General features: G+C 50.5%; 7 protein-coding genes across 7 annotated transcripts; 1 reads left to right on the top strand and 6 right to left on the bottom strand.

The window, feature by feature from the left end:
• Positions 1-529: 529 nt before the first annotated feature.
• N7459_005642 (uncharacterized protein) lies at positions 530-2,024 on the bottom strand (the record flags this gene model as incomplete). The annotated part of the gene is made up of 2 exons (XM_056944826.1): positions 530-883; positions 939-2,024. The coding sequence occupies 2 exons, from the start codon at positions 2,022-2,024 to the stop codon at positions 530-532; spliced, it is 1,440 nt and encodes a 479-aa protein (XP_056799161.1).
• A 1,089-nt stretch (positions 2,025-3,113) lies between these two features.
• N7459_005643 (uncharacterized protein) lies at positions 3,114-5,023 on the bottom strand (the record flags this gene model as incomplete). Its single annotated transcript, XM_056944827.1, has 4 exons — positions 3,114-3,187; positions 3,240-4,493; positions 4,547-4,624; positions 4,681-5,023. The coding sequence occupies 4 exons, from the start codon at positions 5,021-5,023 to the stop codon at positions 3,114-3,116; spliced, it is 1,749 nt and encodes a 582-aa protein (XP_056799162.1).
• Positions 5,024-6,096: 1,073 nt separating this feature from the next.
• Positions 6,097-7,174, top strand: N7459_005644 (uncharacterized protein; the record flags this gene model as incomplete). The annotated part of the gene is made up of 2 exons (XM_056944828.1): positions 6,097-6,319; positions 6,765-7,174. 2 exons carry the CDS (start codon positions 6,097-6,099, stop codon positions 7,172-7,174), a joined length of 633 nt encoding a protein of 210 aa, XP_056799163.1.
• A 787-nt stretch (positions 7,175-7,961) lies between these two features.
• Positions 7,962-8,687, bottom strand: N7459_005645 (uncharacterized protein; the record flags this gene model as incomplete). Its single annotated transcript, XM_056944829.1, has 1 exon — positions 7,962-8,687. One exon carries the CDS (start codon positions 8,685-8,687, stop codon positions 7,962-7,964), a length of 726 nt encoding a protein of 241 aa, XP_056799164.1.
• Positions 8,688-11,096: 2,409 nt separating this feature from the next.
• On the bottom strand, positions 11,097-13,052 carry N7459_005646 (Siderochrome iron transporter 2; the record flags this gene model as incomplete). Its single annotated transcript, XM_056944830.1, has 3 exons — positions 11,097-12,031; positions 12,090-12,703; positions 12,793-13,052. The coding sequence occupies 3 exons, from the start codon at positions 13,050-13,052 to the stop codon at positions 11,097-11,099; spliced, it is 1,809 nt and encodes a 602-aa protein (XP_056799165.1).
• A 2,340-nt stretch (positions 13,053-15,392) lies between these two features.
• N7459_005647 (EF hand domain protein) lies at positions 15,393-18,821 on the bottom strand (the record flags this gene model as incomplete). The annotated part of the gene is made up of 1 exon (XM_056944831.1): positions 15,393-18,821. One exon carries the CDS (start codon positions 18,819-18,821, stop codon positions 15,393-15,395), a length of 3,429 nt encoding a protein of 1,142 aa, XP_056799166.1.
• Positions 18,822-19,326: 505 nt separating this feature from the next.
• Positions 19,327-21,441, bottom strand: N7459_005648 (putative MFS multidrug transporter; the record flags this gene model as incomplete). Its single annotated transcript, XM_056944832.1, has 5 exons — positions 19,327-19,667; positions 19,733-20,406; positions 20,464-20,642; positions 20,701-20,958; positions 21,052-21,441. The coding sequence occupies 5 exons, from the start codon at positions 21,439-21,441 to the stop codon at positions 19,327-19,329; spliced, it is 1,842 nt and encodes a 613-aa protein (XP_056799167.1).
• Between the last annotated feature and the right edge of the window lie 1,343 nt (positions 21,442-22,784).

A 22,784-nucleotide genomic window follows, 5' to 3' on the forward strand; every position in this document is an offset into this window, starting at 1 on the left:
TCGTCTTAACTTGTGTGCGATCCTTTGTCCAACTTCAAGAGCTGGATCATCGTCATCCTAGAACTCAGACGACACATGAACATGCTAAAAAGCCATTCAGAGGCCCTCCACCTGGCCTTTGTCACTTCTCTGCCCCCTCGATCATTTGAAGAATACACAGGTATGGATATCGGGAAAAGTCTCCAAGGGAATTTGTCCATCGATCTTGGCGAGCTGCATTGCCTAAAAATATCTGGCGAGCCGGCCTTGTCGTCCACAAACGGCCTCAGAGCCCACCACGGTCACACTAAGTAGGGCGAGGACGGAACCAAGGCAAGAAATATTCATCTGATAAATGCGATCATAGGCGTTCATCATGACTCACAATAGGGTGAACGAGGTAAAGGTGGACCGGACTGACTCGTGAGTGGTGTTTAAAGCAACGAGTAGATCTACCCAAGATAGATCGACAAAGGCGAAGTTGACCGAACGAGGTATATTCATGAGTTCTACACATCATCACATCCATTATATATGCAAATACAGCCATCTAGAAAATCCTCGTCACACTGGGCTTCACCCAGATGGGCTTCTCGCACCGGTGGGCGGACTTCCATGCCATGATCTTTTCATTATCCCAACCAGCCGACAAGGTATTAGGGTCTGTTTTCGCACCCCCGAGCCGTATGCCGCGACCAAATGCACAGCTACCTCCGGAGTCATACGTAAACGACAGACATGTGTCACTTTCGTGACATGCCTGACGGCAAGCAGCCAATGATTGGTGCGCCGGGGACTCGGGGGGATTTATATATCCACCCCAATCAGCGTTATCCCACCTGGGTAACACATCCAGCTGTCCCAATCCAAGATATTCCATCAAATCTGCATATAGCAGAGGTTCCTGTGTATATTTCTATCAGCGCTGGCAATGAAATGCGCGCTGATCCCAGACATACCTTCCGATCCCGCTGACTCTCCCATTTTGCTAGTCCCGTCATATCACTCAGCAGTGATTTGTGCAGGCTGATCACCGGCTGGCACCAATGTACTTCATCAAAGGGGATGCTGTGCAGTGCATGCGCGTTGAACATGGGCCATAATCCCGTCAAACTGACTCCCTTCTGATGAAGTGCGTATCCAAGGACGGAGTCGCCACAGCAATCAGTCGCGACGACATCCATATACTTCTCAGATAGCGAGGGCTCCAGAAACTCTCCTTTTCTGTTCTTCTTTCTCTCCGTCAATATGTTTATCGCACCTCGAGAGAGCACGAATCCGGCGCCGCCATACGCAAACCATACCCTCTCCTCGTTCTCCAACGCGAATCCCGGGGAAGGCGAGCCCATGTACATCGGAGTAGACGGGTTGAACTTTGCCAAGAAGCGAAACAGATTGTCCCAGACCATGTAAGTGTCAGTCTCCAGAAAGACGAACCAGTCCGCAGTCGGATTCGCCGTCTTCGCGCGCTCCACCATCGGCAAGAACTTGAAGCGATCCAGCCTCCAGCCCTCGCCGCCTGGCACATCCGAGGCTCCGTCGTGAATAGCATTGTATGCCTCGAAGTCGATGATATTATCTCGGGCCGAAGCGGGTAGATCCGCGAGAACGTCGTGCACGCGGTGGCCGTTCAGTTCGGTTTCCAGGTCGGAAACGATGAGAAGGTTCGAAATGCACCGCGTCACCGATGCGAGATGCGTCTGTACCCGGGTCTTGCTTTCGGTGGAGCCGATTTTGAGAACAACTTGGACGCGCGAGAGTAATTCGGAAGGGAAGCTGTCGCATTTTTCATCGACTAGGCTGCTTGGGTCCCGGCTGGCATCGTGGAATGGTGATTTGGTTTCCCAGGTCCAATAGTCAGGGTTACCATTGTCAATTCCAAACGTCGTGGCTTGGGTGATGACACCCATGAACAAGCTGCGAGAATGGAATAGCGTCCAGAACAGGCTAACAGCAGCCAGAGACAGGGCAAGCCATTTGACCTTTCCCAGGCCAAGGGGGCGGATCAACGGTCGAGCGGCTAGCGAAACATTTGGAAACCCCATCACGATGGACTGACGGCCATTGGCGAATTCTAATTCACACTTCCAAAGCAAGTGTGGGGAACAAAGAGAGGAGAGGCAAGAAAAGGAGGATGGAAAAGAAAGTAAGAAGAGAAAGGATAAGCTCTATCCGCGTGTTGCCAGGTGGTAAAGGCTGGCCGTGCAGTAAGCTCTAGAAAATTAGTATGGTTGCCAAGAATAGTTAGTTGGGGCCCTTGAGTCGCCGCGGTGGATTGCAAAACAGGATTAGGCGTCATTGCATCATCACTAGTACACAAAACGGCTAATGATTCTAATAGAAACGTTTTCAACCATTCACTCTACGCACCGATGTGAACGTAGTTTTAATCGGATGTTTTACATGGCAAGAGCAAGGCCGGCGATGACCTATTGTCAAGATTGTGCACAAGGCTGTCAACTCGTGCAGAGGTAAATTAAATATATGGATCTACATCACGCTAAACGGGATAAGGTATGTATGGAAAGATGGGGGCCAAAGGATTGACGCGTATACATGACATAAACGGTAAATTGCTAACGATTGGCTGCTTTAAGATTATTAGGCGGGACACGCATACATAAGCCGTAAATGATTGGGGCGACGCCCCACAGAGGACGAGCGGTCGGACACATAGAGATGCACATTACTCAGGCGTCAGATCAGGAGGACATGGGCCAGGGGGCAGTCGCCCCATATAAACTGTCCAGGTAACCCTACTATTCCACATTACTGTACCTGGGGTGTAAATAGGGGTCGGTGGATCATTTAAGAATTAAACGATTGCAGTTCCACGCGAAACTAAGACTGACAGATGCTTAATTGGGTGTTCGTGGGTTAATCGACGTTGCCTTGCGCTAAAAAGAGTATGGATCGGTGGCCGATCTTAAGCCTCAGGATCCAAAGAAATAAAGCGGAGCGCGATCGGCACGGATTATATAAGGCCTTCCGAAACCTCGGATTAGGTTAGTAAAGAAGACTTGAGGAATCCCGAGGAATCCTCCGGAATCGGGTGAGAATGCATATTGATGTGACAACGATGTCAGAGTGCTCGAGAGCAATCGCCTCTACTTTTCTTCTCCGGGACATACAAATTAGGCATTGAGATTGAGAGGCGAGACGCAAGAGAAAGAGTTGAGCTGGGGTATTTTGAATGCATCGATCAATCCTAGTACAAAAATTAGCATCACGCGAGTACGATAGCACTTGGATCCACTTACCCTCAACTGCTGCGTACATGCCCAAGCCACACATGGAGAGTGATGCCAGGAAGTACACAATATGCCAGGTGTTGGTGGCGACTTGAAAAAGGCCGCCGGCAAAGAATCCGCGGATCCATCGTCGGGTTCCTCCATCAATTCTGCTCACTTGCCCAGTTCTTGGGTCAAATCCTCCATTTTCCGTCAAAATCGCGTTCTTCTTAATGTCGAAGCATAGTGCGAACAGTGGAGGCATTGTGTATGTCAGATTCAAGAGCATCGAGGCCGACATCACACTGACAAAACCGAAGTAGTCAGGGATGGCTGCACCGATGACAAACGCTATGATCCACCAAACTGGGACCAGAGCAGCATAGATAATCTTGCCGCGGCGAGTGTTGATTGGCGGTGCTTTGAAGATGTCAAGCAAAACATTGTTGTAGACAACCTTGATGCCGATATTCCCGTAGAGGCCGCCGGCAATAAGGGCGCCGACCAGAGAGACCATGTTCCCAACAGTTTGCCAGCCGTATATGCTGACTCCTTGGTAGCTGGGGTTGAAGCTGTACTGTCCTTGAAGGTGATAAACAACACAACCATACATAAGGTAGATGCTGTAGATGAAGAACTGGGCACTCCACATGGATTTGATAAAATCACGAGGGCGTTTCATCTCTGCCATGAATTCCACAAACAGCTGGACACCTGCATACGCGAGCACACCAGAGAGCATCCCGTTCACAGACCCGACTAGCCCATTTGGAGGAATATTGTTGTAGTGGATGATTGGGGGGTAGACGCCATTGACTGGTGTAATAGTGTCTGCGTTTACGGAGCTGCCTGCAGACCCAAGGGTTGATATAGCGTAATTCGGCGGCGAGTTTGCCATGACACCCATTGTCATGAAGATCACAAAGATGTTCAACCAGACGGCCAAGTTGGCAATCCACCCAAATGATCTCAGGGTCCGGATCTGTGACACGAAGAAGCCGGCACATGCAAAGATGACAGGACACACGGCATAGCAAAGTCGGAACTTGGAGACTTGAGATATATTTTCGCCATACTGGATGGTGACTTGGCCCACCAGGAGGAGCAATCCAATCGCCTGGCAGATGTTCGTCACGTAGCGACCGTACTGGCCCATTGTGCGGAACCCAAGATCGCCGTAGTTTCTGACCGGGAATTCGTAGCTGTCGAGACCGAGATAGGTGCGCCAGACGAGATATCCAGAGTATCCGGCCATGAAGCCAAAGACCGTGAAGAAGGCAACACCTGTCTTGCTGTCAAACTATGTTGCGTCGGCGCCTTGTATCAGGGTAACTTACCTGGTCCCCAGCCCAAGGTGCCCATGGCAAAACCAGTTCCATAGGGGCCCAGGATATCAGTTGTAATCAGATAGAAACCTAGCAGATTGATCAATCTCGAAGGAAACCTGGACTTTTCTGTTCTTGTCACTTACAGGCACCCCATGATGCAGATCGGAATGACCGGCTTGCATTGGTCCATTCCTCATCGGTGATCTCGAGCCTTCTTGCACGAGTTGTGAAATCTTCCTCCGTCAAAGTAGTCGCTGGCACCTCGCTTGGCTCGGAATCGTCGCTTTTCTTCTGGAAAAGCCGTCGAATGTTGAGGACGGGCGCCTCTAATGAGAGCTCCTCTTCTCTGGTCTTTTGCGCATAGTAGTGGTATTCTTCGAAGGTGACATTCACATCGTACGGTTCCCGAGCTTGGGGCTTGATCAGCGTACTTGTGGCCACTTCTTGCGGTGCAGGGGAGACTGTAGTTTCTGCTTTCTCAGCCATGTTGCCGTCTAGATTCCAATCGCGGTGAAATCCGAGTCGAAGCTTCAAGGGGGAGTGAAGGGGGGAAAGAGTCGAGAGTCGAATATTCCAGCGACCCTGAGAGCCTGTGCTGGCTCAGTCCGGATTCATGCGCTCGATAACTCTCGACAAGCCTTTTTTAATTGCATCTAGCCCGAGACAAGCTTTATTTATCAGGCCGGACACCCCGCACAACCGCAAGATAACCCTTTTGCTTATCACTGGCTCCAACCGAGGACGGCATTCCTTCCGATGAGAAACGGGGTCCCTGACTTGGATATGACAACCCAGATCACGGCGATTAAGCACGCCTGATCCATAGATATGACCATCTCGTTCTGGTCAACCATCACCTGCCTATTTGGCTTGGATAGGCCGGCGATAAGCGTGGAGCTGTGGACATGCAACACCGTCTAGTGGAGAAGAGGCCCGACCGATATTACACTCGAGCATCACGCACCAACCAGAAAGGACGGTCCTACGTCTGCAACGAAACTCTTAAAGGGGTTATTTTACTGAGCTGTACATATTATAACCTAAGCTAGAATTGAACCCGATTGAAACCGTGTAGAATATGATGTAGGAATACATGAAGGTACACAATCTAGAGCATATTACACGCAATGCACAACTACATAAGTTGTTAAAGTGGTATAGGATTCGATTAGTAGAGACTCACTGCGTTAGCTGGTAAAATGTATCCTAGATCGCCTAGGGGAGGTTATCAACCGACATGGCGGGTGTACCGCTTGATTATAATCGATGTCTGTATGCTTTGCCCGTGTAAATTTCATATATTCCTAGGGCATCCAAAAAAGGCAGGGTTTTCTTTAAAAATTTGGGTGTAGAGGTAGTAGATTGAGGCGGCAAAGTCCGCCGATCGGCGGTGCTGAGTGCGCTTGTTGACTACATCTCACAGAGCACCTATTATTTGGTCTGACTTTGAATGATTCCAAATCCTTTATCTCAAAATTCCTTAAAAGCATGCCGGCCCGGATGATAATATGTCTGAAGGGTTGACTCTCAGGCAAACGTTACGCAAGCTACCCTGAAGTATGATCAGATTTCCAGCTGCCATCCCAGTATGCTCGTCATCAACTAGCAAGGATGAAGAGAAGCTATCCGACTCTCCCACAGAACCGGATAATGCCCAATCGCAATATGTTCAGGATTCACTTGAGTCACTGCAGCAAAATGGCGACACCATCGTTATGTGGTACTCACAAGATCATCCTGACAACCCCTACAGCTGGTCAAACCCCCCAAAGCTCTGGGTCGGTATGTTGCTTTTCATCTACACTTTTGCGGTGTACGTTGGTTCACCTTCTATACCTTTGGCGAGTCAGGAACCAAGCATATTTATGGCGTTGGTGATGTCGTCGCTTCGCTTGGACTGACACTCTATGTGACTGCCTATGGGATTGGGCCCATGATCTTCTCACCCCTCTCAGAGATTCCGGTCGCTGGTCGCAATGTGATGTATGTCGTGACCTACTCCATTTTTACCATTCTTCGCGTTCCCATGGCCTTCGTCGTTTCTTCTCGGGTTTTTTGGCCCTCCAGGTCTTGCCACCACAGGAGCAAGTTTTGGAGGTTTCTATGGCCCTGCAGAGATGCCATATTTGATTGCCATAAGTTGATATCCTTTCTCATACAAGTCATTCGTTGATACTGACCAACTCCTTAGGCACCAGGTCCACTTCTAGATGGATTTGCTGTCCAGGCAAGGGGATGGCGTTGCAGTTCTTGAGAACTCCTCTGGTTATCTGGCGCAAAATTGGTATTAATCCTCTTCTTTATGCTCAAACATCCGCCGACCATATTCTGTTAAAACGCGCGCAACGGCTGCGTGCTCTGACAGGACGTAGCGATCTCAAGTCCGAATCCGAGGTACGACATCGCATGATGAATGCTCGTGAGATCACCTTCTTTGCTTTGGTCAAGCCCTGGGAGATCCATGTCCGGGATCCATCCGTTCTCTTCGCCGTTTACACCGCATTGATTTACGGTGTTTACTACTGTTTCTTCGGGTGTTTCCCGTTGGCTTATAGGGGGGTTTGCGGCTTCAACCTCGGAGAGTTGAGTCTCACATTTCTAGCCGTGTTAGTCGGACTGAGTGTTGCGGTCATCTGACTATATCTCTATCTCTACTCCGTGGCCTCAAAGCATCTCACCAAATAGCAAGGGTTCTCCCAGAGGCCCGAATTGTCCCAGGATTTCTGGCGGCATTCTACCGACTGAACCGTACACCTTTGGTAAGTCTTGGCAACGATCATTTTGTTCCTATGCCGAAATCTGGCCCCTGGCACTTGTTCTAGCCTGGATCTCCCGCCTATCAATCCATTGAGCTGTCAGCCTTTTAGGGGTTGCCATCAGTATGTACGGCTGCTTCGTCATCTACCTCCCCTTCACTTATCCTCGCTATGCCGGGTCGCTGTTCGCTGCCAACGGTTTTGTGTGGAGCCTCTTAGCCGGCGCCACAATTTTATTGTCCGATATTTGACGGTATTGGAGTGAATGGCGGTGTCACCCTATTAGCCAGTCTGAGTGTCCCGTGCATTCTGGAATGTATGTATACTTCTTTGGCGCTTCGCTGTGGGAAAAAAAATGGCAAATTGGCGGTTGCCTGGTGCCACGTCAAGTGCAGTGGAGCTCCGAGGCAGGCATTTATTCAAACCAGCTCTTTCGAAATGGAGAGAAAACAGTATACAGTGTCGAAGGTCCCTCTCGTGATAGTGTTTTCATCCTATCATCGCCATTCCTGGTTCTTCATCTCATCTTGATCTTTCTAGTTCTTTCTGCTTCTATCGTAGAGTTGGACGTGGATAGAAGACTTCTCGTAAATCCAGACGGTCTCGATAGACCGGATCCATTGCAGGAATAGACCTAGACAAACCCTTCACTGAGGCTTTTCGGATGGCTATACGGCTCGACTCAGATGAATCGTCATCACCCAAATTCCGTAGTCATCCACAAAGGCAGTGATTGAAGAAACATATTTCAATCCCACAGCGTTCGGATAATTGAGCAATATGTATGCCGTACCGATGCCATTCGGACTCGCCAGGAGGGAATAGTATTGTTGGTGTTCTGGAAGCCAAGTGTATATGGCGGGATTCCCATCGTCATCTGTTCGGGGCAAGTGTGCAGTGAACTCATTGAGCAAAGCTTGGGTGTCATCATTGGAAATTGCTTCTTGAATGACATAGCCTAGTTGCGATGGCTGGATATTTTGTTTTTGGCACTGCTGTAACCAGATAGGCCACGTCACATCCGACCACTTGGCTACTCCACGGCTGCCTTGCATTCCCCAGATCGATTTGGCGACGATGACCCCGATGCTTGGGCCATAGTAATTCCGGTAGCGAACGTCCGAGTTGGACTTCAAGTAGGCTATGATATCCGTAAAGGTATTCGGATTCCAACTGATACTAAGATGTTGCAGAGCAAAATCCGAGTACAATTCAACCTCGTCATCATCGCAAGGGGCTTCCTCGTCTTTTGGAAATAAAGGGTCGTCGACATCGGTCGGAAGTTCTGTCACAGTCCATTGGCTGCCATCAATGGTTTTGGGGCCCTTATCCTCGGCTGGAGGATTATGCACAGTCTGGTATAAATCTCTGTAAAGGGACTGGCCTTTTTCCATATATGTCTTGGCTAGGGCGCTCTGACGGGTACTGAGGTGGGAGGAAGCATATTTCTGGGAGCCGGCACCTAGTAGAGATAAGGGAGAGAGCGCCAGAGCGTTGTCGGAGATGGATGATGACTGAGGATTCAAGTAAGTAACTTCGTAAATCAAGCCCCTTCCAATGATAACGCCAATTTCGTACTTGCGGCGGCCATTTGTTTCGCTCTTCAGATAGCGGGAAATGTTTGCTTTCGAAGCCAGACTTTGCGGCTGTTAAGGTGAAGATTTGTATCAAGGCAAACAGGGTAAACAGAAATAGGCCGTGGAGAGTTGTCATCTTTGTGTAGGATGCCGGGGATCTTGTGAATATTCGGAATAAGTTCATTTTGAGGGTTGCATGTAGTAAATTGCAGACTCGGATTTCGCTTTCTAGAATATTTATCATGCGCAGATATTTATTCATGGATGTACATACTCCACATACTCCATCAGCGTAGCCTTGCGCGGAAGACACAGTGTAGTGATACAGGCGGACCAGACATGATTGTGTACAGTGATCTCCCGTTAATTTGTGCCCCCTTGATATCGCAACCTTATTGAATCGAACAATTTCCTGCGCCAGAATTAAGCTGATTCTACAGTAGTGTCGTTAAGAGCAGAGTGACAAAATTCCTCCAAGCCCTTTACTCGAATTTCGATTCATCCTAGAACCATTCGAGGATAACCCGCTGGTTTAGAACTAGTCTATGGGGACCTCGGGGTCACTTCCACAATTGGTAAGTAGTCACCTGACTAGCTGTCAACGGGCTACCTAGGGGCCTCATTGATATATGGTAATCACAATGCCTAGATAGGGTCCAAAACGCTGATTGAAACACGTAATGCGGAAGTTGGCGAAAACTTAAACCCTCGTCAAATCGCTTTCCCCTTATTTCCTGGATAATCTAAAGTTGACGGGGCCGACTATATACTATTCATGCTGAGCTCGAACGTTGATCGTAGGAATGCGAAATCAGAATTCCTCCGAGTCGCAGCCACGCCGCAGGGACCGGATCGTTTATTTATGTAGTGAAGTGTGGACCTTGCCCATATTCTATAACGCCCTTGGTCCATTACCAGAGTTTTCTATACGCCCCACCACGGAATTAGATTATGTAGAGTGGACCAGAGAAAGGTTGGCGTCGTGTCTTATCCTATATAGCCTTGGGATGCTTTTCCTCGCTGTCTATCCTTTCATTTCCAGCGGTGATCCGTGTCCGCAAGTTAGCTTTCAACACGGCGATCGACATGAAAGAGAAATCCCAGAGCCTTGCCCCAGGGGCCTTCAGCTCGTTTACTGGAAAGACTGCTATTTATGTCGACATTCGTGCCCCACTACCACACCAAATCCTATGTGTATCACCCCTGTTCATTATTTGATGATCGCGCGTGCAATATTCCGTCACTGGCTCCCAGTTCGTGTTTGCTCACGACGGAGACCTTGGCAGAGGGCACCTCTTTGCGTCACTAATCAGCTGTCGCCAGATACAGAGAAACCCAGCTTCTCTCTTGAGTAGCTGGGGGTTTGACCCAATGCCCCGTGCGAGCAACTGAACTCTCAACTGTCCTTGATCAATACCCAGAATTGAAAAACGAAGTCGGATTCAAGGTTTCGAGAGGATTTATACATGTCCTTTTCCTCGTCGATCGTCTCGACAGGGCGCAGGCATTCTCGTGGTAAGTCAATCCTCCCGGACCAGCTCTGGTTCGACGGAGCGGGATGCTCTTGTAAGACTTCATATTGACTCCGTGAAGGATAACGTCCAAGAGAGTGAGAAGGTTTGGCGAATGAGTCTAGTTGATGCTGTTGTGCTAGTTGTACGGCAGAATTACAATCCCAGACCTGGTGAATTCCTTCCAAGGTTCTTAAGACTCCAAATACATATATACTCAGGTAAATACAGCCCCAGATCTATTTTTCCTCTTCCTTTCTTATCCAACGTCTCTTTCCGTTCTGGATCAGCCCAGCAACTACTTTCTTTTTATCTCAGCCAGTATGTAGTACTATTGACCGCTGGATATCGACGCCAGCAGTACGTTATTACCCATGGACATGCTGATCAACCGCCGCCCCCGGCCAAAAATATAAAGTTCGGATCTCGAAAACCAAAAGTGGGAGCTTTGGGTGATCAACAGTACTTGTCGATGGAAACACAGAAAAGGGCGATTAGCAGCTGGTTATGCTCAGTAGTGCTAACTTTCAGGCACAGCGGCGACTACAAGATAGAGCAAGGGAGAGGAGAGGGTATAATTGGGAGTGACAGGAGAAGTCACACGACAGATCCTGTTTGATTAAAAGCTAGGTGCTATGTTCCTTCAACCGTATTTACTTGATTATCTCTTCGCTTCCCAGCAAGAGCTCTAGTCCGCAACATCGATGCGAACGATCTAGAGCACGGTGCCCTTGTTCTGCTGCTTGTCGACATTGAAGTTCTTCCACATCAGGATGGCAGGGATACCCAAAACCAAAATGCATGTCGAAGCGATGCAGTTCTGTCTCTGCGACCAGCCCCAGGCATAGGCAGCCGCGTCACGAATCGGACTGCCAAGCGGGTACGTCAACTGCGTGGTAATGCCACCCATGTAGACCGTCTCAGCCTGATCTTTCAAGTTGTCGGGAAGATGGCTGCGGAGGGCTGACAGGTAGGTATTGTTGTAGATGGAAGCACAGACGGCATAGCCAATTGCACCACCCACGTTGGAGAACAAGCTGATCAAAGACAAAGCCATCGGGATGCCTTCGCGGTCGCCACCGGCCATGACGGCCATGTCCTCACCGATGACCATGGTTCCACCGGCGAAAGCGATGAAGATTTGACACATAATCACGTACCCGATGTTGCTATCCTGGCCCCGGAAATGGATCATGAGGCCGGATCCGAGGAACATGAGCGGGAGGCCGAAGCACAAGGCCAGATATTTGAAGTGCTTGGTCTTGTAGATGTAGATGCCGACAAGCACCGACCAGAAGCAAGAACCGACATTGTAGATCTGGCTCATGTAGCCGGCCATGGTGTAATCGAGGCCATAGACAACCAGACAAAAGTTCTGGAAATATGTATCCCAGAGATCAAAGTTGAAGAAGAGCACGGCGGATAGGAGGCAGGCGCCGGCGACGGATCGGTTCTTGAACAGTTCCCAGCGAATAAAATGCTTGCGGGCAAAGAACCTCTCCCAGACAGCGAAGGCCGGGAACAAACAGAACCCAACCACCACCATCGCAATAAACGTGGCACTCTTATATTGAGTAACACTGTAAGAGGTCATACTGAAAGGCAGTAGGAACAGAACAAAAGCTGCCATGATAATAAGCGCGCCAATCACTACATTTTCACTGTTAGCTTTTCACCCCGATCAACGGCCTTGGCAAGATTGGCCTACCATCAAACTCATGTATATAGTGAATGATTGACTGTCCTAGGGAACGGCCACTAGGGATTCTGTGGAAGGTACCCAGCCTTTCTGCCTTCTTCTCGTAGTACTTGAAGACTACTGCCAAGGGGCCAAACACAAATGGTTGCGTGATGGCGAAAGCACCAAAGCCCCAGCGCCACCCCGAGGTAGTAATAAAGGACTGGGCGGCCAGCGGGGCAGTGAACGCGGTACAGATGAAGGGCGTCGTTGAGAATGCGAATGCCCACGCTCGGTTGCGCAAGCCGGTTGTATCCGCAATGAAGATTTCCAAGATCAGGTAAAGGCAGTAGTATCCAATCCAGTAGAGGACATAGCCGCCGACGAACGTGTTCGGGCCATTGCATGCGGCCAAGATAATCATGCCAATCACATAGATCACCAGGGAGATTACCAGGCCCTCGGCGCGACCCCAAAGATTGAGGGTCTTACCCAGGGGGAGTTTCAAGACACCGCCGACGATACTCGAGGCGATGTAGGCAGTCGTGATCTGTGGAGCCGATTTGAATGAGCCAAACACGTAGTTTGACAGCGAAGTCAACATTGTCTGATGGAAAGCCAGCATGAAATAGCAGACCCAAATCCTAAGTTTTTGGGCCTGGGTAAGTCTATGATCGTATATTCCCCGGGGGAAATGTGAACAATGGGGATATCGCGCCAAAGTATCACTCACCAGGCGTAGATGCCGATGACGGTCTTCCGAGAATAAACGAGCGCAGCAGCCTCGGCCTTCTGCAGACCGATTTGGGCATCTGTGTTGACCTCGCTGGGGTGTTCCAGGACTTCCTTCTCATCATGTCGCTCCAACGAGGGCGGCGTTTCCACATCATTGGCCTTGGGCTCCTGCTCCTGACCCTCAACCTCGGGTGGCACAAACGCCTTGGACGTCCTGCCGTTGTCATCACGGCTCCGCATGAGTTCGAGAACACCCATCTCGACGAGGTGTGAAGGAACCTATCAATCGACCAAATCCCGCAAGTCCCCGGGCGAAGGGTTGTGCGGCAGGTTGCAAGGGGAGGGAAGCGAGGCGATCGCGGGCTTGCAAAGTCGAGGGGATGCAAGGGCAAGAGATGAGAGATGGGAATCGATCCGACTTTTTCTATGGAGTGGGAGCTGGCAGCTGGAGCTGTAGGTTTGCGCTTCGCTCGGGTCCCATCAAGCCCGGTTCGGCTCCACCGCGGGCGTTTTCACTCGCCTTTACCCTCAGGGCTCAGGGTTGAACACGCCACCGGGCCATGGCGGGATCAGATAATCGAATCAATCTGTTCTGGAGCCATGCGCGCCAATCACCGGCGACGCCGAGGCTTTCCCGTGGACCTGGACCTCCGGTCTCGCATTGCAGGATTGCAGGAAGAGAAGGGAAATTTCTGACGCGCAGGTAGGTGTCCACCTCGACCAGTCCATACTACCGAACGATAGCCGCTGCGACACTCTGATGATCCAAATGACCGCTCTCTCGGCGCAGCCGCATCTCTCATGCGCAGCTGTGAACCGGCGCAACTGGAAGACCCTGGAGGGTTTTCGGTGATCCCGGGAGACAACCTTCCGTACAAGGTTATCAGATGGATCATCACCTGCGAGATTTATCTGATTGGACATGCGCCCAAGATACGCCCAGGTGGAATCTGGGGGCGAAAGTGGCCGCAATCCGACCGTTGCACCCGGTCGCGAAAATTATCTCGGTCGCGCATCCTTTGAATTCCATCGGCTGATCGAATTTTATCTGATTGATAGAGCGGCTAGATCCTTGGAGAAGTTGTGATTGCGCAATTGGGGAAACGGGCTACCTGTACGCTCATCCCTCGCGTGAGTGGCAGCAAGGGTCAATTTCCCAATCTCCCACGTCTTCATGAGTCATACATATGCCTGTCGCGATGGCTGGACAGTATGTTGTATACTGAAGAAAGGCCAAAAGGCCAGCTTACGAGACTGCTATATGTGGAAGGAAACTACTTCCACGATTGATTTCTCCTTAACAAAGCGGAGTGGAAAGGCGTATTGGGGACTAGATTGAAGTCTGAGAGCGATACGTGAGTTCTGTTAGGATAACAATTCGACCGAAGCTATCAAATGAACGGAGATATTGCGCCAAGAAATTGCACGAATTTTCTCAGGGCGCCATCGAGCCCTATAATATGGGGCCTCGGGTGAGTGGAAATTATATGTAGGAGCCAAGTCCCGCATTCGGATCGAAAAAAAATTTCTTCTCCGTCAGCCTCCCAAGAACACTCCCAGCGGATTCATCCATGCACCCCGTTATGAGGGTCGAGTTAAAAGCGCAATTTGGTCAACTGATCAGTATTACGTTCTATCACTGACCTTCCAGATGAGACCAAGATCAGAATATATTTGAGGCAAGAATCAAGTATGTGGTCTCGCTTCGAGTAGGGCAAGATAGCCTAGTCTGAGATTCAGCTATGTTTCATTTCCGGGAATTTTGAGCCGAAATAGCCAAGGTGGTGCAATGGTTAGCATTCCGTAGTTGTCGGCCTTAGACCTCCTTCTTGGAGGGCGTACGGAGATCCGGGGTCGAGACCCGGCCTTGGTAAAATCTTTGTTTTTTTCGTCACCTCATCGCGTTCTTTTCCCTCGCCGTTTCCTTCCTCCATTTCCCTTGGGATTTATTTCCGTGAATTCTATCACATTCTAACATGAAGATCAATCGCAATATACCTGTCCCCACAAATGGGTCTTGGCATAGATGTCTTGGCGCTTTCAATGCTAGCGTTCTTCCGCGGATATCTCGACCAGGCGTCGACACTAGACATGTTGAGCATTTTGCTATGAACTTCGAGCAGAAATTTGACGCCCGTGATATAGGCCCAGCATACACACCGAAGGAGCCAGTTTCTTTTCTTAAACTTGGAATAAGCGTAACAAATGCAGCTAAATGATAGACCTACGAATCAGACCCCAGGGAGCAACCAATCTAGATGTTTGATCCTCATGAATAAAATGCATTGTTCTGTGAATGTCAAGGTGTCCTCATTCTGGCTACATATGAATCTGAACCATCGTTCTCCGGCCGGCCTGAAGCAGAATAGCTTATATGGAAATCTAGCCTCTCTTTGCACATTATCCTTTGACAACTGTGTCTTATTAACCCCCCAAGCTCAAAGTAACCTCGGGAATTTATCAGTATCCGGGGAACTCCGGGGAACCGCCACAGATGCAATCGTGTTGACAATGGACACGCTGAAAATGGTGTATTTTATCCTGATTTTAGAGAAGAGAAGATAATGTACACGGATATCAATATCGACAACACGGCTCTCAGAAGCTAGCCATCTCAATCCAACTCGCCACAAACGCCAGCCGACGCCCCTTATCGGCCGCCATCCGGTGCGCAAACTCCTCGAAATTGAGTCTCGCCCCGCTGCCGCCACGCTCTTTGGCTTCGCGTTCAACCTGATTGAGGTACGCCCAGCGAGCAAGGGTTCGAGACGACGGTCGGCGGGGCTCTGCAGTGTCTTCGGGTACGTTGGCCGATTTGGGTGGCGGCGGGAGTGGTTGCATGGGGGAGGGAGGGAGCTTGGGGGCGGTGGCTTCGGCTTCTGGAGACGATGAGTGGGGAGATGGGGGAGCAGGAAGGGAGGTGGTGCCGTTTGGTTCGAGACGGAGGCGATCTGGGAGGTCAGAGGTAGTGGTTTGTGATGATGCATCAGGAGCAGTGTCTCCCGTTCCTTCCAAATCAACCATCGATGTCTTTTCATCTCGGAAAGAGAGACGCGGATAGGCTGCCTCAGCGTCCGGGCGGAATTGTGGAAGAGTTGGATCGTAATCCAATGGTTCATCGGCACGAGTTTCGGCTTCTTCCTCTTGCTCCTCTTCATCGGAAGATGCTTGGGAGGATGCGGTCTCGGAGATGGGAATTTGATCATCTGGATTGAATGAGCTGGTGACTGAGGCGGTGTCGAATTCACCAAAGGGCCGGTCTTGGCCAACCTCATCCTCATCCTCGGGGTTGACGAGGTGTGTCGGCCGCACATCATCATCTGCGGTCATGGCACCGGAAGGAGGTGCAAGAATCGGACCTGAGCTGCTCGGTTCTAGCGTAGGACTCTGTAAGCCGTAGCCGGCCCGTTGTAACAAGTCCTCAAGGGATCTTTCATTTGTGATTGCCTGCAGCTCCTCTTCATCCTTGGCATGCAGTTTCTCCTTTGGAGATTCCGAGGGGGGCTTCGGAGAGCCCGACTTTTCTACGAGTGCAATGTCGTCGGCCCAGGTCTTGCGATCTGCACGGGTGCGGTAAACTTCCATAAGGAGATCTTCCTTCTGCTTGAAGAGGAGGTCAAGGAGCTCATTGAAGCCCTGCTGTGTGACTTGGTAAAGAATCTCCTTACCAACATCTCTCTCAACCTCGGGAATTTCAAAGCCACCCCATCGCTCGCCAACGGGGATGCTGCGGGAGGACGTCGAAGGGTTGGACCGTATGTCGTAGTCGTCAGCGACATCGTCTTGGAACCGGACCTTGGAAGAAGATCGTGAGCGAGGTGATGGCGGGTGAGATTCGAGGGCCGGCGATTCCTCATCGTCATCTTCACAAAGATCATCGAAGGCCGGATCCCTCTCGTAACCTTCAGGAATTGTGGCTCCATCCTCCTCGTCCGTATAGAAAGCTCGGCGTCTCCAGCGTTCGTCGATTCCATTCCGGCGGGTTTCATAAATTCGTCTCTGGTCTTCATCCCGCATCCTGTTGTATACAGCTGTCATGAATCGAGCTCTGTGGATTGGATCCTGAATTTCCTGAGGGGATACATACGTTCCGAGGACATCAATGATATCCTCTTGGACTTGTTCAGGTGGAGGCCAGGCATTGCTAGCTACCGACGAACCCGACTCGTCAGATTCGCTGGCGTCGTCATCTTCATGGTCATCATGTTCCTCATCAGCCCCTTGGTCACGCGGCACACTTGACGGGTGAGGCTCAGATTCGGTCGCTGGAAGACGCAAAGTAGACGGAAACATCGGTCTCGTTCGACCGAATTGCTCCCTGACAGCAGCATCGCCTACAACCAAGTGCCGGTCACCAGTGTCCGAACCATCTTGTCGCAGTATTCCCTCGTTGTCGATAATCTCCATGTCACCTTCCAGATTAACGCGCTTGCCCTCGCCGGTACGCGAAACCTCGCCCGAAGGGATACTGCCGGGAAACGCAGAGCTGATCGGCTGGCTACCAAGAACCACATCTCGAGCTCCCCCTTCAAGAAAGTCATCTTCCATGCCAGCGACCATATCGCGGGTGAGTTCACGACTGAGCGCATAGTATGCCCGGAAGACTCGAAGAAAGTCCTTCCGCTCGACATACCCATCCCCGTCAATATCATAGCCACGAAACACACGCCGCAGGCGCTCGTCATTGCTTTTATTGTTGAGACTGGCCAATCCCTTCAAAAACTCTTCGAACCCAATGAGATTATCGCCGTTGGTATCATAAAATGCAAACATGCGGTCGTAAATGAGACTCGGGGGAGGTGGACGAATGGAGGTGTTAGGGACAAAGCATCTGTCAAATGTTTTGCGGTCGATAGCCATATACAACTTATTGGGGTCATCAGCCCACTCGTAGTTCGCTAGACAACGGAATTGATCCCAAAGTGCATCGAGCTCGGTGTTTTCAAAACTGGTTTCACGGGTTAGGCGCTTGGCCAGTGGCCGCGGAAGGCTTCGTGGAAGCATGGCAGGCTTGCCAGGATACCAGACCGGTTGAGATTGGCGTGGGTTTCCAAGGAAAGGCGCAGGGATGCGGACCTTATAGAACAGATGGGTCTTGATGTGAACTTGCATTGCCTCGCAAGTCTCGCAAAGGTCATAGTCAATGCAATTCGCACACCGGTACCGAATACCCTGGATGGGCATGGCACCGCAGCTGTTGCATGTCACACCCCGATGAATATAGCCGTCTCTCCGAGCCTGGTCCTCGGCGATATGGTAAAGCAGATTGAGCAGATTCTGGCCCTCTCGTGTAGGCGACGAGTCATTCTGCCCATCACGCCAAGAGAAAACGCTCTGGTCGTCAACCACCGTCTCTGCCCCATCCTGGTTTTGAGGCGGCACAGCGACGTCGGGAAAGGTGGACGTCGAAAGCGTGACACGCTCGCCATTCTGCCGCCGCCGTCGCAGCTCGTCTCCATAGTTCTCATCGCCGTTGAATCGGGCCAGCGCTCTTTCAATTCCCGCGCGGGAAATCCCTCGCCGCTGTAGCTGCTCCGCCAAGTATGTCCTTTCCGGGCTACCCTCAGGGAGTGTGTGGGCAGCGGGAAAATCCAAAGCTAGAAATGACTCCAGAAACGTATCCTCCATCATCTCCCGCATGCGCTCTGCATGAGCCGGAGGAACACCGACCTCCTCCATCAATTGATCACGGGTCGCGAGCAAGGATGGAAGAAGCCCGCTTTCCACCCGTCGCCCATCTTCAGTTTCAATGCGGAATGTTCCATATACACCGTTCTGACGTTCAAGCTGTTCGAGGTGGGTTATGGCTCGGTAGGAGGGTGTATTGACGATTCCCAGTTCGTCGGTTTCGGCTCGTCTGGAGCGGCGCACGGCGTTTCGGCGTCGTAGAGGGGCTTGCGAGGACTGCGGCAAAATGACATTGTTATGAATGTATAGAAGAGCGTAGGCAGCTGCAACACCGGTGAACAGGTATAGAATGGGACGGTATCGCGTCAACGACACCGGCCCCGAGCGCGGCTCGGTCATGGCGGAGGTTGGATTGAGGGAGGCTGCACAGATGCGGTCACGGAGATCCAGCGGGTGTCATTGTCGGGTTGAGTACCAAATGGAAAGATCGAAAGCGAATATAGCGAGCACACTTGGTGGGTGGTAGGGAGAGCGGCGAGTTGATGTGTCGCACGATGAATTCGGAAGCTTGGACGTCACAATCACGGGGCGCGGAAGCCCCAGAGATCGACCGGCAGTATTCAACATGCGCCACATTTGAACAATACAGTTCTCAGGATTGTTTCTTGGATTTTATCTTGAATTTTATCTATTTAAAATGGACAGATATGTACCATCGTTCGAGCTCTATATGCTGGTTACATACAAAAATTTTCAAATCCCCAAATTCTCCATCGGGGCGCAATGCCTCCATCTAATCCAAGCCTCGAGCAGACTTTGGCCATTCTGGACAATGCAACAAATGAAAGAAAAACTTTTGAGCTTCGGGTTTCCGCGAAATGCTGGCCAAAAATCTGATGACTGGTCAACGGAGCTTTGTCTCGCGCATAAAAAAGCTGCAGAACAAAGCAAAGAACACGATAATGACCATGAAGCCGAAGCCCTTGTTGGTCGACCATCCATAGCAACTGCGGACAATCTTAGCGATCTCCGGGTCTAGAGACTTGATAAAGTCGAGACTTTGTCGGACCCCGCTGACAATGTGATCGATGTCTTTGCTATCATGTAGGTCGGTCCTCAGTCGCTCTCGCAGAAGTTGCTGGACGACCGTTGCTGACAGTGACAGTCCTATCACGGAGCCCAGTGACCGGAAGAGGTACGAGCATGCAGTTACAACTGCCTGATCCTCCGGCGTCGCGTTCGCAACTGGTATGTTTGTTAGCAACTTTCGCAGACCAGTTGACTATAGTAAGCGCATAGAAAAGACTCACTCAAACCAATCAAAGTGGTCGTGACACCGATCCCATTACCAAATGCCGATATAACCATACCAAGAATCATGGGGATGAGACTGGGTGTCACGGCCCCCGAGAAAAGATAAACGAGGAAGCAGCCGATTGTCAGCGAGGTGTAGCCCGCAATAGTCAGCCAGAAATATGTTCCCGTGCGCCTCATGACGATTCCGGCAAAGAGTGAGCCACTGACACCGGCCATGATGCTTGGTAGTAGGCGCAAGCCGGCCACGGTCGCAGAAACTCCATCGACAGCTTGGAAATACAAAGGGATATAGAAAAGCGCTGCGATCCAACCGCCGAAGCTGAAGAAGTTGCAGCCATAGAGGGAGAAGAAGGAGCGATTGAAGATGATATGGCCGGGAGCAAAGGGCTCAGCCGCGAGATAAATTTCAATCAGGACGAAGAGGATGAATAAAGCGACGGAGATGGTCAGCGAGGCGATAGTCAACGGCATCTTCCACGAAACATTGCTCCCACGGTCTAGGCCTAGCAGAAAGCCTAGCACAGCGCCGACAAGGACAATGGCACCAAGAAAATCAATACGTCGGAGTTTGGTCTTCCAATGAGAATTCTCGCGGACCGGAAGCTTGAGCATAAGCGAGACGGCGACAAAAGCGAGAACACACAGGGGAAATTGCGCGAGGAACGCCCTATAGCAGACAGTCAGTTACCAAAAGACGAGCAGACCATCGTCCGTGAACTCTCACCATCGCCAGCCGATATAATCGGCCAAGATTCCTCCTAGGGGTGCACCGGTACCAGACCCAGTAGCGTAGATGATGTTGATGATTCCCTGCCAGACACCTCGATCCCGCAGAGGCACAATGTCACTCATCAGGATGCTGACCACAGTAGTCATGCCACCACCTCCAATGCCTTGGAAGACCTGGTTTGAATTCAGGTTAGATCGTTTCTTTCGACAAGAACTCCATGATGTAACATACACGTGCCGCAATCAGCTCATTGATATTGCGAGCCAATCCGCAGAACAAGCATCCGATTCCAAAAATGGCATATGCGAAGAGTAGACACCCTTTCCGACCAAAGATATCGCTCAGCTTGCCATAGAGCGGCTGAAACGACGTTAGGGTCAAAAAGTACGAGGTCGCAATCCAGCTAGTCAGATTGAGCGCTTTCAGATCGCTACCAATCTGGCCATAGCTGGCCATGATGATGGTCTGGTCCGCTGCCGATAGGAAAATCTACATCCGTGCATTAGCCAAGGAATCGCGCTAGCCGGCGATGCGTCTCGAGGACACGAGCCGGGAAAGAGTAGCTGGGAATGCGGTGCGTACTCCTATGGAGATTGCCGGGACAATATACTTGAGCTGCTTTTGCGCATCGGGGTATGGATCCTTGGCCTGCTCCTCGTCGGGTTGCCTGTGTTCCCCTGAGTCTCCATTGTTGGTAATGGCCCCGGTAGACGTAGTACCATTGCTCTGGCCGAGCAACGGGGATGTCTCGGTTTCAGTCCTCTCAGGTGCCATTGGACCAGCGTCTACCGTCGCTTCTCCCTCGAGATGACGTTTGAGAAGAGATTGACCGGAATGACTCAAGGGGATGCGCGTTCGTCGCTTTCGTGCATGTCCGGTCACGTGGAGATAAACCGAGGCTTCCCCGCTCTGACTCAGCGGGTCGCTGTCAATCGGGCCAATCAGAGGCGTCGAACACGCGCCCCTGCCCATTCGCGTGCTTGGACCCTTTCTCCGGCAATCAAAGGCGCGATAAGGCGTGCTTGGTTATTAACTACTTGCCCACCATCAGGAACCACTCACGAAGTTGTAGACAGACATCTTTTGGCGTGGTTATTCTCTGGTTTATCACAATGGGAGCGACCGGAAATGGATCAGCCTATAATCTTGAGCCGGAGAGCCTCACCAGGTACCTTCTGCTATAAATAACAATGTCTCGGATCCTCGAAGATATTCATGCATCGTCATGCCAGGATGAACCAAGATTCTTGCGGGATGCCGGGGCGTCCCAACGTTTCAAATCAAAGTGGCCTTAGAGGGAGAGTGAACTAACTCTGTTTCTCCATTTCCACTATCAAGGCCTAAGCGCCCCCGGTTTACCTTGATGTATATTTAGATTCGGAGGTGAAACCCACATAGATTATTCTGAGGGCAAACCTTCAGGAACCCCGATCGCCCCCAGGGAACTCATCACTCTGACATTCACCTTCCTCTCTATAAGCGGGACTGATCAACTATGCTAGATACCAGACAAAAGTCCTTCTTTCCGAGTTGAGGTCGGCTTGACGGGTTTAGGTTTCGAATCAAATAGTTAACTAAGGCCCCCTCCTGCAGCATTGACGTCGTTGGCCCAAATGGGGATCCTAAATGTGGAATGTCAGCATGTGGCGCCGTTTCACCACAAGTGGAGCCAGAGCTTGATCAATTTTGCCTCTGCCCTAAGTAATGCTGCATAATGAGGTTGAAAGCTTTGGCAGTGGTCACTCATTCTCGGCATGGTTAATTCTGAGTGTATCAGGGGATGGACAATCTGTCGTTTAAGCAGCGTAATTTGGCTTGGTTGTTCAAGTATCTTAACATCGCTTCAGTGGAGGCCACGCAGTAGTTTATTTTTCATCGAGGAAGTATAGTGATCCCCCGTTAAGTTCGAATTATCACCAGGAAATAGAAAATATTCGATTGATCGGGGTTTGGACTTGGGCAGATTTCTTAGTATTAATCAGCATTTTTAGAATACACATCATAAGCATTATGTGATTGAATCAAGGCTTTGGTGTGTTATTGTATAGATCGACAAATTGCCGCTTGAATAGCTAGACGGGGACCACGTATGTAGGCTGGCTGTTACTTATTATGGCAATGATCACCATAGACTAATCCCAAGACAGCAATCAATGCGATCCTCGAAAGACTCTCGGTTTAATCGAGGTTTGAAGTACAGGTGTTCGAGTGATTTTGCTACTCTTGTCGCTCTCAACTATGGTATTCAATAACCAGATCCGGTCCGGTGGAGGATATCGTTCGATTTAATGAGGTTCCGATACTAAAGGGGTACA

The sequence above is a fragment of the Penicillium hispanicum genome (assembly GCF_028827665.1).
Source record: "Penicillium hispanicum strain IBT 35686 chromosome Unknown utg000005l_segment0_segment0, whole genome shotgun sequence".
In the NCBI taxonomy this organism is placed as follows: Eukaryota; Fungi; Ascomycota; class Eurotiomycetes; order Eurotiales; family Aspergillaceae; genus Penicillium; species Penicillium hispanicum.